The 11,842-nt window shown below is 36.6% G+C and overlaps 1 protein-coding gene and 1 long non-coding RNA gene across 2 annotated transcripts; both read right to left on the bottom strand.

Annotated features, from left to right (window-relative positions):
* Positions 1-6,206: 6,206 nt before the first annotated feature.
* On the bottom strand, positions 6,207-7,079 carry LOC107858666. Its single transcript, XM_016703450.2, has 2 exons — positions 6,683-7,079; positions 6,207-6,460 (listed from the first exon to the last, which is right to left on the bottom strand). Exons 1-2 carry the CDS (start codon positions 7,077-7,079, stop codon positions 6,207-6,209), a joined length of 651 nt encoding a protein of 216 aa, XP_016558936.2.
* A 1,310-nt stretch (positions 7,080-8,389) lies between these two features.
* On the bottom strand, positions 8,390-9,062 carry LOC107852358. The gene is made up of 2 exons (XR_007057176.1): positions 8,936-9,062; positions 8,390-8,513 (listed from the first exon to the last, which is right to left on the bottom strand). It is a non-coding gene; the product is annotated as an uncharacterized LOC107852358 (long non-coding RNA).
* Positions 9,063-11,842: the final 2,780 nt, after the last annotated feature.

The following is an 11,842-nucleotide window of genomic DNA, read 5'->3' as shown; positions in this document are numbered from 1 at the left end:
TCATTGAGTTGATTTTCTTTCTTTTGCTCTTGGTATAGGATCACACATCCACTATTTGACCTAATTGAGACATGTCTTTCAATTGATGATCAAGTTATTTCTATGATTCTCAAAATAATTGCCTTAATTTTAAAATAAGGCATCAACTTGTCACCATATGTCTCAGCACTTTACCTATTTTCTTAGATTTTTTCTCTAACTTTAGCCCTCAGATTCAAAGTTTCATGATTAGAACCAAAGTTTAAGATCTGGCTGAAAATTCTGCAAGTATGTCATAACACTAGAATCAACATAAAATGTACTGTGTAATGAAAACAAACAAACAACACATATTTAAAACTCAAAGGGAAAGGGACACTTTATTTATTTGAAATAAAAGATAGAAGGGATTAAACACAAACAACAAAGAAAAAACAAGATAGACTCCGAACTACAACCCTGAGATAATTCGGATAACAAAAAATAAAACTAAAAAAACTACCAAACATCCATCCTAGTAGGGAGAAGAGTGACTTCTCAATGCTGAGCTTGACATCTTAGCCACGGGTTTGTATATCCGTATGGCTAGAGCTTTCCTCACTGCCAATGTTCTGCACCATAATTGATCTATCTTGAATCATCTTTTCAATTTCTCTTTTCAAATCTCAACAATTTTCAATACTATGACCCTGAGCATCAGAATGATACACACATCATACATTAGAGTCAAAATTTGTTAAACAAGCATTAAGAGTGTAAGGAGAGGAGTGACCATGCCCCACTATACTAATCTCTAAAATAAATTGGCATATGACTCTTCAATTGGTGTGAAGCTATCTCTCGACTTCTACCTTATTTCATTATTTGACTTGGATAAAAAATTAGACCAAGAAGGGCTTTGGTATGTTTGTGGAGTTAGAGGATGACTCTAGGGAGTTTTTGTGTGCTATTATGGGTAAGATGAGGGTTGAACATATGGTTATGAATTATACACTGGATATGGAGGTGGGGGAATGGAGCATAGTGGATTTTAGGAGTGATTATGTGGATCTTGGGAATACACTTGGGCTTGATCCTATAAGCGACGACGACGTGGTCTTATTGACCGCGCCCACTGTCCAACTACAATAGTAGATGCATCCTCCTTATTCTTCTTATCCCCAACACTTCCTGAACTCTTTTGAATTGCTTGAATAGTTGCTTTCAATGTTGCAAAACTCACAATGCGACCGATCTTAATTCCATTCTCTATCATCTCTCCCATTTTAAGGACCTCAATAAATGGCTTGTCCAATTAGGTAACAAGTGTTGATAATATGTTTCATTCAACTCTTGAATAAACACCTCCACTATCTTGCTTTCTTTCATTGGCGATTTTACCCTAGCAGCTTGTTCACGTCATCTGATCGCATACTCTCTGAAACTCTCAGTATTCTTCTTCTACATACTGGTTAGGGATTTTTTGTTAGGGATCAATTCCACATTATATTGAAATTATTGTACAAATTCATTAGATAAATCATCCCAACTATTTCATCTATCAATATCCTGATCAACAAACCACTCTGAGGCTAGACACGAAAGACTCTCACCAAAGTAAGCCATGAGTAGTTCTTCCTTGCTTCCAGTACCTCTTAATTGGTTACAATAACATCTCAAATGCGCCATCAGATCTCTATGTCCATCATACTTCTCAAACTTTGGCATCTTCAAGCCAAGGGAAAGGTTGACACCGTGAAACATGCATAAGTCCTTATATGAGACACTTTTGTAACCCTCAAGTCCTTGAAAATTCTTCATATCCAGTTCCAAAATTTTCACCTTTCGGGTCATATCCTCTTGGTCTTCAATCATAACATGCTTTTCATCATTAAGAGGAAATTCAGGCAGTTGAGTGTAGCCATTAGGACCAGTCACCTTAAATGTGGGCTCTGGAGGATAATGTTGATCACCAAAAATATTTAATATAGGCTCTCTCACAGAGTAGGGAAGCACGACCGGTGGATGAACATCAAGAGTAGGAGCATCAGGTGGTGGTGGAGCCACGAACGCAGGTGTCACGGGTGGTATAGGATGACCAGTGGGCCTCTGTTGAGGAATTGCCATGGGCACACTAGAAGTGTTGAAATAGTACAGTTGTAGAGTGAATCCCAATATGTGTTGTGGTGTACCAGTGGGAATGAAAGAATGCAGCTAAGAAAGCGGCGGATAATTGAAAATGAGATCATTAAGGAATAAAGGTAGAGGCAAGCCACTGGCCCATGCCCGGTGCATCTCTACCATTTGTTGCCTTAATTTCAAGATCTCTTCATTTGATCCAGAATTCTCATTCCCTGAATTCTCTATCTGATTAGTGACAACAATCTTAGTATCTTTGTTGGCCATATCTTTCCTTTTGACTCGGTGCAATATGGAGGACCAGCCAAAATGTCACAAACCAACCATCTTAACTAACTGAGTAATAGAAACAAAGGGGTTAGAATGCAACACTTTTTCTAAAAACTGTTTTTCTTTAGTCTTCGTTTTGAAAATATCACCCAACCCAAGAAGGACGCCTACATATCTCACTCCCGAGAGAGAAGAATCAGGTGTGCGTAGTTCATAAAGTTTTGGCACAACATGGTCGATCAAACTCTTTTTTTTTTTGAAACTTTAAGAAACTTTTGCAGCTTTAACATCCCTATATAAAATGAAACCTAATGATTACCAAAAAAAATCTTTTTGGGTTTTCAATTTTGAATTTCGTACAAAAATAAAACTTGAAACTACTAAAGGAAAATCTTTTTGTCGCTTTCTTTTAAAGATGTATATGAAATACCAATTCTAAATGAAGAGTGATGATTTTTTTTTTGGATTTTTTAAATAAGATTTCCGAACCCACAATAGGTTGCGTGAAGAGGAGAATCAGAGGTGTGTAGTTTGTCCAGATTGAATAATTAAACAATAACGGACAGACTTAACACGACTTGAGAGACATGACAAAGACTAACGATGAAAAATATCAATAAATTTTTTTTGAGTTTTCAATTTGACACTCCACACAAAAATGACTCCAACAACTATGAAAAAAAATCTTTTTGGTATTTTCAAATTGCCAATGCTTACTATAGAAACAAAAGGAAAAAAAAATTGGTGTTTTTTTTCGTTTTTGAAAAAATGAGTGCAAAAGGTAAAACTCTTTTTGATTTTTTGGATTATGAAAAATAAAAGTCATAAAAACTCTAAACAACTACGAAACTCTTTTTTTCTTATTTTCTTTTTTTCGTTGCCTAAATACACTCTTTTAATTCTAACACATGTTTTCCACAATTCAATCCGTCAAATAACCCTATTGCCCTCAAAGATGCAACAATTAGCATGTAAGGATGCTTTACGGGTGAGTCTCTTACAAAGGACCAAGTGGGTCCCACTAAGTCGCAATTTGATGCAGATAAGCATGACCTAAAGGCTGACCTTGGCTGGGATTCACTAACAAGGTTGTTCAGGGGAGCGTATGGTGGATAGTGGCTGCAACAGCTTTACACCTTCACCATACACCCAATGGATCCCCCTTCTAAAATAAGGGTGACTCAACTAGAGGTCGTGTACTACAGAATTGTTGTGGAAAAATTGACTCGGGGTATGCAAATGATGACAAATATAAAGCGGTAACACATAAAAGAAAACTGTAAACACGTAGCACAAAGCTAATCAACAATGATAAAATAAATACAAATGATAACACAAACAACGTCTATACACCCATGATGTCAAACTAAGCCGATACAACTCCAAAATAAGATCGAATTTTGAAAAGTTCCCTAGCAGAGTCGCCAGAGCTGTCACACCCTTTTTCAAATCAAAAAGAAATTAATTTTAGAGTTTGAAAGAATTTTTTTTATTAAGTGACAAAAATGAAAATTTATTTCTAAAAGGATTATTACATTTAAAATCAGAGTCGCCATTTGGCATAAATTGGGTGTGCCAAGTCACCTTCAAAAATTCTTTTTCAAAATAGTTTGACTCTAAAAACGGATCCACGTACAGAGATTCCGGCTAAGGAACTTTCTTGACCAAAGGGAAGGTGTTAGGCACCCCTTGATCCCGTGGTTCGATCACGGTTGCTCCGTAGAGTATATCGTCTAGTATGATTCTATGGAGTGTATAAACTCACAAAACACATAACAAGCAAACAAAACAAACAAACAATCAAAAATAAAAAAATAGTGTCCATTCCGAATTATACAGTCCCAAAAATAGAAAAATGTGAAAATGTAAATCATATTCTAAAATACTCCAAGACTATGCTTTACCCCATGACTCAAACCTTGATCACGATCATCTTCCGCCAAAATAATACGTCGGGACATTCCCCAGTGAATAAGTACATAAGACCTTGGGGCATTCCCCTGCAAATGAATACAACTTCAAGTCTTGTCAGATAAAATAGAAAGAACAATTCACACACACATTCAAACATTTAAAAAAACTCCATTATCAAATTTATCAAATCCGATGCCTATTTTGCATCAACAAACACCAATTAATCAATACAAACTAATCACGTGCATTTTATTCTATTTTAAATTCTCACCCCCTCCCCAAATCCATTCTCAACATGATTAAACTAATTCAATACGCAATCCATCAATCAAGTAAATCAACAACGCATCCATACAAGCAATTATCCATCACCAACGGAGATCAAACAACACACAAATATTCAATTTCACCCACTAAATATCATGGACAATAAAATAAAAGAGGAAAAAGTAGAATTGGACCTAAAATTTTGTTTTTAGTTCAGCAAATTACTCGTCATAGCCAATAGATTAGAACCTCAAATCAGAATACTCGAACAGTAGACTCTCAACCACGAACTCGCAAATAGAATGAATCCCAAAAATCTAAATCAAACCCCAAAACCGACTGACCCATTTCTATGTTGTGGTGTGTTCCTGTGGAATTCATCCGAATGTATGTTTCTCGCTTTGCTGGAACTCGGGCAAGCTCAGCAATGATGAAAAGTGAAGAAAAATCAACAACTACGAGAACTCGCCAGAAAAGGTCTTTTCTCATGTTCCCTTTCTCTGTTAGCTCTCTCTCTATATGTCTTGCCTTAATTCCTCACGGCTATCCTCAATTCTCCTCTCCCCATCCCATGGTGTGTGTGTATCGATGGAAAAAGGTAGCCCTACGTGAATAATGAGACCCTTCTTTTATGTGTGCAATGGTATTTGTTATGTGTGTGCGTGTAATTCTTTTAGAGTGAGTGAAATTGTGTGAATATTGTTGTTCCAATCAGTGCGAGTGGAACATTATGTGCTGTGTGTGATTAAGTATTTATCAGTGAGGGTGTGTTTATGGTGGTGCGCGTGAGGGTGAGTGGAGAGTGTTTTTTGTGTGTGTGAATCCAGTTCCCTCCGAGTGTTTCCTGTGATGATGTATATTGTATATGGGTGTGTTGTTAGTGTATTGATGCCTCTTAGCGTGTGACCTCTGTTAATAGAAAAATCATGATGAGGGATCTGTGTATCTATATTTTGTTATGGCAAGGTCCACCCAAAAAAATGTGAATAAGGGAATAGGGTTAAGGGGTAAGGGGTATGAGGTGGGGTAGGGGCGGGGGTAAAAACGGTAAAAAAATAATTTAGGGAGGGCCAAAATTACGTGTCTACAACCACACAATCACTGCCACTTCCTCATCTCCGCCACCTTTAACTTTTGGGTGTGGGGTTTCTTAATTGGCCAACACGCTGCTCCATACAACATAACCGATCGGACTGCCACTCTGTAGAACTTACCTTTAAGCTTCGAGAGCACCTTCTTATAACATAAAACTCCCAAAGCAAGCCTCTATTTTAATCACCCTGCCTCAATACAATGTATGACATCCTCGTCAATCTCACCATATCCCTGAATCATAGACCCTAGATACTTAAAACTCTCCCTATTCAAAATGGCCTGAGAGTCAGCTTTACAACTACATCAGTCTTCTACGACACATCACTAAAGTTACACTCCAAGTACTCTATCTTGGTCCTGCTCAACCAAAATCCTTTAGACTCAAGGGTCTGTCTCTAAATCTCTAACTTATCATTAACTCCTCCCCGAGTCTCGTCAATCAATACCACATCATTTGTAAATAACATACACCAAGGCACCCCTCCCTGAATATGTCGCGTCAACTCATCCATCACCAAGGAAAATAAAAAAGCGCTAAGAGTCGATCCCTGGTGCAACCCTATCTAAAGCAGAAAGTGCAACGAATCTCTGCCTATTGTCCTGACACGAGTTTTTACTCCATCATACATATGCTGAATCGACCTAATGTACATCACAGACACCCTTCTAGCCTCCAAGCACCTCCACAGAATCTCCCTAGGCACTCTGTTATATGCCTTCTCGAGATCAATAAACACTATATGCAAGTCTTTCTTCCTCTTTTGAAATTGCTCCACTAATCTCCTCACAAGGTGAACGGCCTCAGTAGTCGAGCGACCTGGAATGAAACCAAACTAATTCTCAGAGATAGTCACAATCTTTCTCACTCAACTCTACCACATGTTCCAAATCTTTATAGTATGACTCAACAACGTAATACCTCTATGTTATTGCAACTCTGGATGTCTCCCTTGTTCTTATATAAAAAGTCATCGTACTCTACCTCGCATCTTCGCTGCCCTAAAAATGATGTTAAACAACCTTGTCAATCACTCTAAACCTGCCCTGCTAGAGCTCTTCCAAAAATTCACTGAAATCTCATCTGGCCCCGTCTCCCTATCCCGACGCAGCCTGCGAATAGCCCCCTTGACCTCCTCAACCTTAATATGCCTACAATGGCCATAATTGCGACACTCCTCAGACTTTTCTAAATCCCCCAACACGAAACCTTTTTCCCCCTCGTCGTTCAAGAGTTTATGAAAATAGGACCGCCACTTCTTTCTTATGAGGGCACCCTCAACCAACACTATACCATCCTCTTTCTTGAGGCAATTCACTTGGTTCAGATCACGAGTCCTCCGCTCCCCAACCTTAGCAAACCTATTAAACTTCTTATACCTACCTTTCTCTTCTAAAGCCGCATACGCACTCTCAAAAGCTGCTATCTTAGCTTCCATAATCACTAGCTTAGCCTCTCTTCTAGCTACCTTATACTACTTATTATTCTTCTGTCTCTCCTCGTCATTCGTGCTCTCAACCAACTTAGCATAAGCCACTTTCTTAGACTCCACCGTCCTCTTAACCTCTTCATTCCATCACCAATCCCCTTGATGCTTACCAAATCGACCTCTCAAGACATCCAATATCTCTCTAGCGGTCTCCCCAATGCAACTAGCAGTCATTTCCCAAGCCCCCCTCTTCTTCAGCTTCTCCCACTACAACAAAAAAATCGCATTTAGCAACAGACCGAAAACGTTGCTAATCAACATATATCCATTGCTATATCAATTTAGAAATGGATCAACGATGGAATATTTTTCGTTGCTATTTTACGCGTTGCTAACCATTTAGCAATGGAAAAAATAAAATCTGTTGCTAGTTTTGCAACGTCATATAGACGACCTATATCTGTTGCCATTTGTAGCAACGAATAAATTCGTTATTATATTTATAAATGTCGTTACTAATTTCATATTGTATTTTGTCATTTTGATTATTTTGTGACCAAATATTTCATTGCTAGTCCGTTGCTAAAAAATTTTATATTTAGTCCCCAATTTTTTGTGACAAAAGATTATTTTCTTCAATCCATTGCAAACATCTAACAACTATCCTTAAAAGAACCCACATCATCCATAATACCAAAGATAGCAAAATCTAAACACAATTATGTCCAAAACATCCATAGTATCACAACACCCATCTAAACACAATTATGTCCAAACATCTACAAACTAATCTTAAAATAACCCACATCCATCAAGTGTATATTATTGTTGCACAATTTTAAACATTTTCAACAAAATAGACCATCAAAAACCAATGCACTGATGGTCAAAAGTATCACAACTGAGCAAGATTGTAATCATCAACTAAGGAATCAAGATCGTCCAAAGTAGTAGCCTTTTGCTTCATATCCAAGACCAAATAGTCTTCGCTTCGCCCCCCACCCACACCCTCTCCGCCCCCCCCCCCCCCCCCCCCCCGCCCCTCCCCACAGCTTGGTAATATGCTTCAATTTGATCAATATCAGATTCTGAAAATATTTTTTCTCATAATATTTCTTTATATCTTTCCTGTAATAGATGAAGTGAAATTATAACGGATTGTACTTAAAAATAATTAGATACCAAAAAATACTTTAAACTAAAAAAATAAGAATTAAGTAAACTACTACATTAAGATTTAGTCTTACATGGAAGATTGGGGAATGTTCATCATCGAAAGATTTTCCTTAACGACCATGTGTGTGAACATGCAAATGTACCAGGTACTGATACATAGAAGCCAATGTGGTAATCACTTTCAATAATGTGATGCTTGAAAAGATACGCAGCTTGTCCCATATAAGCAAGAATTAATGATGGATAAACAACAAAAGTAAAAGCTATCTGCAGAGAAGCAACTCTTATTAGGATTTTGGTTGAATTTGTAGTTGCCACCATAAAGGATTTTTGCTTGGTATTTTTACAAGCAGGAACGTTATCAAATTGAACAAAACATCGGGAGAAAAATGTTATTTTGACTATAAACAATCTAGCTAACAATCAGCTTAATATCCTCCAATCTTATACTCAGTTCAGGAAACGGATACAATACCATCCTGTGTTAATTTTTTCAGAAGAAACAAAAGTGAAATGACAATCTGCATACTAAATGTACGCTCATGCTTGTAAGGAAAAAATAATTAAGAAACTTGTGCGGAAAATTGAATTTTGATTATTCCCATAGCAACTCATGCAAGAAATGTAGAAGAAGAAGAAATGATGCAGAAACACTAAAATAGTGAAGTATAACTATGATTTCTTGGTACCTTTCAGCAGCTTAATGAGAACCAAATTACTTGCATTTGTTGTCTTCTGCAACATCGACCCTATAACAAGTGTTGGGAGCACAGTTACCATAGCTTTTCCCCTTTCTTTTCATATGACCAAGCTTCTTTCTCAGCTAACAGTACCAGTTCTGCATGCATTTGGAACCACAAAAAGCATTCAGATAGGGATCTTCTCTAGCAAAATAAGCACTTAAGAGTTAAATCTGAATTTATATTATAAGGACTAACTCAATCAGACGGCACACTGCTCAAGTAATTAAGTAATCAATATACAGATCATATATAACTATACCAACATATGTATCGTTTGCAAGAAACATGAATAATAATCTTAAATTTACACAGAAGTCAAATTCACAAACTCTATATTTGTTGCTTTGCAGGATTTTTTGTCAGACCAACAAGTCTCATCCATCGATTTGGACTTCGGCCAGTTGGGGTTCAAGACAGAAGTAGCAACAGAATATACAAACACAACTCTTTTAATATTTTCTCAGACCATGCCTTTGGAACATTAACTATGCCTTTTACTGCAGGCTCAACAAGTTCAACCTGTAATCTAGACATTGAATATATGAAGAGTTTTACTTTCTTTTTGCTGACGTCTAATACCATGTGCTAAAGATCACTATCCTAAATAACCGAAGATCCATCCAGAGTTGTAGCCTCAAGGAACGAATCTGTCGACCTATGCCAGTGGGCTGGAGCAAAAAGAGCAACAAAGTCGTTTTGTTATCATGAATATCAAATGATATTTAATATTAGTATCTTACAAATTTTCACCCAATCAGCATTTTACATCCTGAATAGAAAACATGGGCTAGGGTATTCCCACCTATTACTTCACAATTTCGTGCGTCCTCTGAAATGTTAACATATATCAATCCTTTCATATATCCTCCAGGAAAAAGCTTAGACAAATAGTAAACAAGCAAAATTCTGAAATTGCATGAGATTATGAGACTTACATTCTAGTGATGATCCTTGCATCACCTAAGTCTCTCATCTGCAAAGTGGACAAGACCATAAAAATGAGCATAATAAGTTTTGGTGTACTTAGTCAAGAAATATAATCATGCATATCCTCTCTATGAAATCGGTAGCAATTTGGTTATCAAAGAAAACAACCGTAACTTAATTTTCTTAGCATCCCTTTACACAACTAAATAAATGAACACCCTAACTTGATTTTCTTATCACCCCTTTACAAAACTTGATAAAAATAGAGGGAGTAAAAAGGAAGTGTGGGAAGAAACTCTATGTCATCTCATTTTAAGCCTTTTAAGTGCTTAAAATTGAGTGATAAAGTTGTATGCCATGTCAGACTTCTATATTCACGCGATACATTCCTCCCTACTTGAAGTGTCTATATGACCACTAGCAAAATCAAAGTATCTAACAGACAATTTATGCAAAGTTTAAGGGCTATCTATGTACTTACACAAGAAATATAGAAAATGTCGTCTCACAACCTATTCAGTAAAAGAAAAAATAGATCACATCAAAATTTACCTCATCAAACTTTGTGGCAAACAAGTTCAGTAAAGTAAGAATTCCTCCATTTGGCCCAAGATTAATTGCTTCATGACTTCCTTGTATCGAACAGTGTCTCTAATATCGATTCACCAAATGGCAGGGTCAAGACAGCAGGATCAAGGTTCACGACATAACCCCAAAGATTGGATACCATTGTGTGGCAAACAAAATGATGGAGAAACATAGTTTTTTCACTACATAATCGTCAACCAAAACAAGTGTTATATCAACTCTTCCCAGTAAAAATTAGATCACGACAAACAACTTGGGACAAATATAGTATCTCCAAAACAGTATACATATGAATCCTTAAATCAAACAATTGGGAATTTACCATAACATCAATTTACTTATGTATCCACAAGATTACTTAATTACTTGGCACAATAAAAAATGTTACTCTGTCCGTTCACTTTTACTTGTCACTATTTTCCTAATTTGATTTCTATTTTTACTTCTCATTTTTGACAAATCAAGTAAAACCGAAATTTTGTTTCCATATTTTACACTTAGCATTAATTAGTTGTTCCTCAAATATTTTTCAATACCTATTGCTAAATATCTGTTAATATGAGTAATGTGGTAAAATTACTATACCAATTATCGTTTTCAAAAGTGACAAGTAAAACCAAAATGGAGGGAGTATCATCAACTTAGAAACAAAGAATAGCGAGGACACCAGCAAAACTATTAAATTTAGCTTGTATTCGGGCAACTCTTACATATATACGGAAATGATGGAGCAACATACCTAGCTAAAATGCACTTCAGTGTTTTACTAAACATTGGTTACTAAATTTGAAGCAATGTCACAAACACTAAAAAGTAAAAAATCTAGTCTTTAAACTTCCATTTTAAAAACTACATAACTGTGCACATACCCCAAAAGCAGAGCCAATCTTTTAATTTCTTGCTTTAATTGTGTAGAAATCAGTACCAATTTCGTTTTTAGCGCTTTCACCCCAAAAATTCTTCCATACTATCAAAGCCTATCAACACAATATCCCACTAACAAACCAAAGTGAAAGAGCTCAAACAAACCACAAATAGAACTTCTGAGAAAAAAATCAAAAACCCTAACATAATCAGTGTACGCAAAACACTGAAAATTCAACCACACAGAGAAAATCTGTTGAAGAAATTTTAGATTAATAAAGATGCAACAGGAATGTCACGCCCCAAAATTCCATCGGGCCGGACTGGCACCCGAAGCCGAGAAGGCCCAGGAGAACCCGTTCAAATACCTGTACTTTCACTTACATGTCACCAAAAATTGGACAGCACTTCGTTGCATATAGAAGGATCTAATTACCTGTATCAGCACAACACGCACAAATATATATATATATA

This window comes from Capsicum annuum, chromosome 1, assembly GCF_002878395.1.
Source record: "Capsicum annuum cultivar UCD-10X-F1 chromosome 1, UCD10Xv1.1, whole genome shotgun sequence".
Classification (NCBI taxonomy): domain Eukaryota; kingdom Viridiplantae; phylum Streptophyta; class Magnoliopsida; order Solanales; family Solanaceae; genus Capsicum; species Capsicum annuum.
This window is presented reverse-complemented; position numbering and strand designations above follow the sequence as displayed.

Excerpts from the sequence above, each read along its gene's own strand:
- LOC107858666 (XM_016703450.2), bottom strand. The coding sequence starts at position 7,079 with ATGGAAGCTAAGATAGCAGCTTTTGAGAGTGCGTATGCGGCTTTAGAA. Across the intron at positions 6,461-6,682 it reads GAAGAGCTCTAGCAGGGCAG|GTCGCTCGACTACTGAGGCC; the intron begins GTTTAGAGTGAT and ends GTTTCATTCCAG.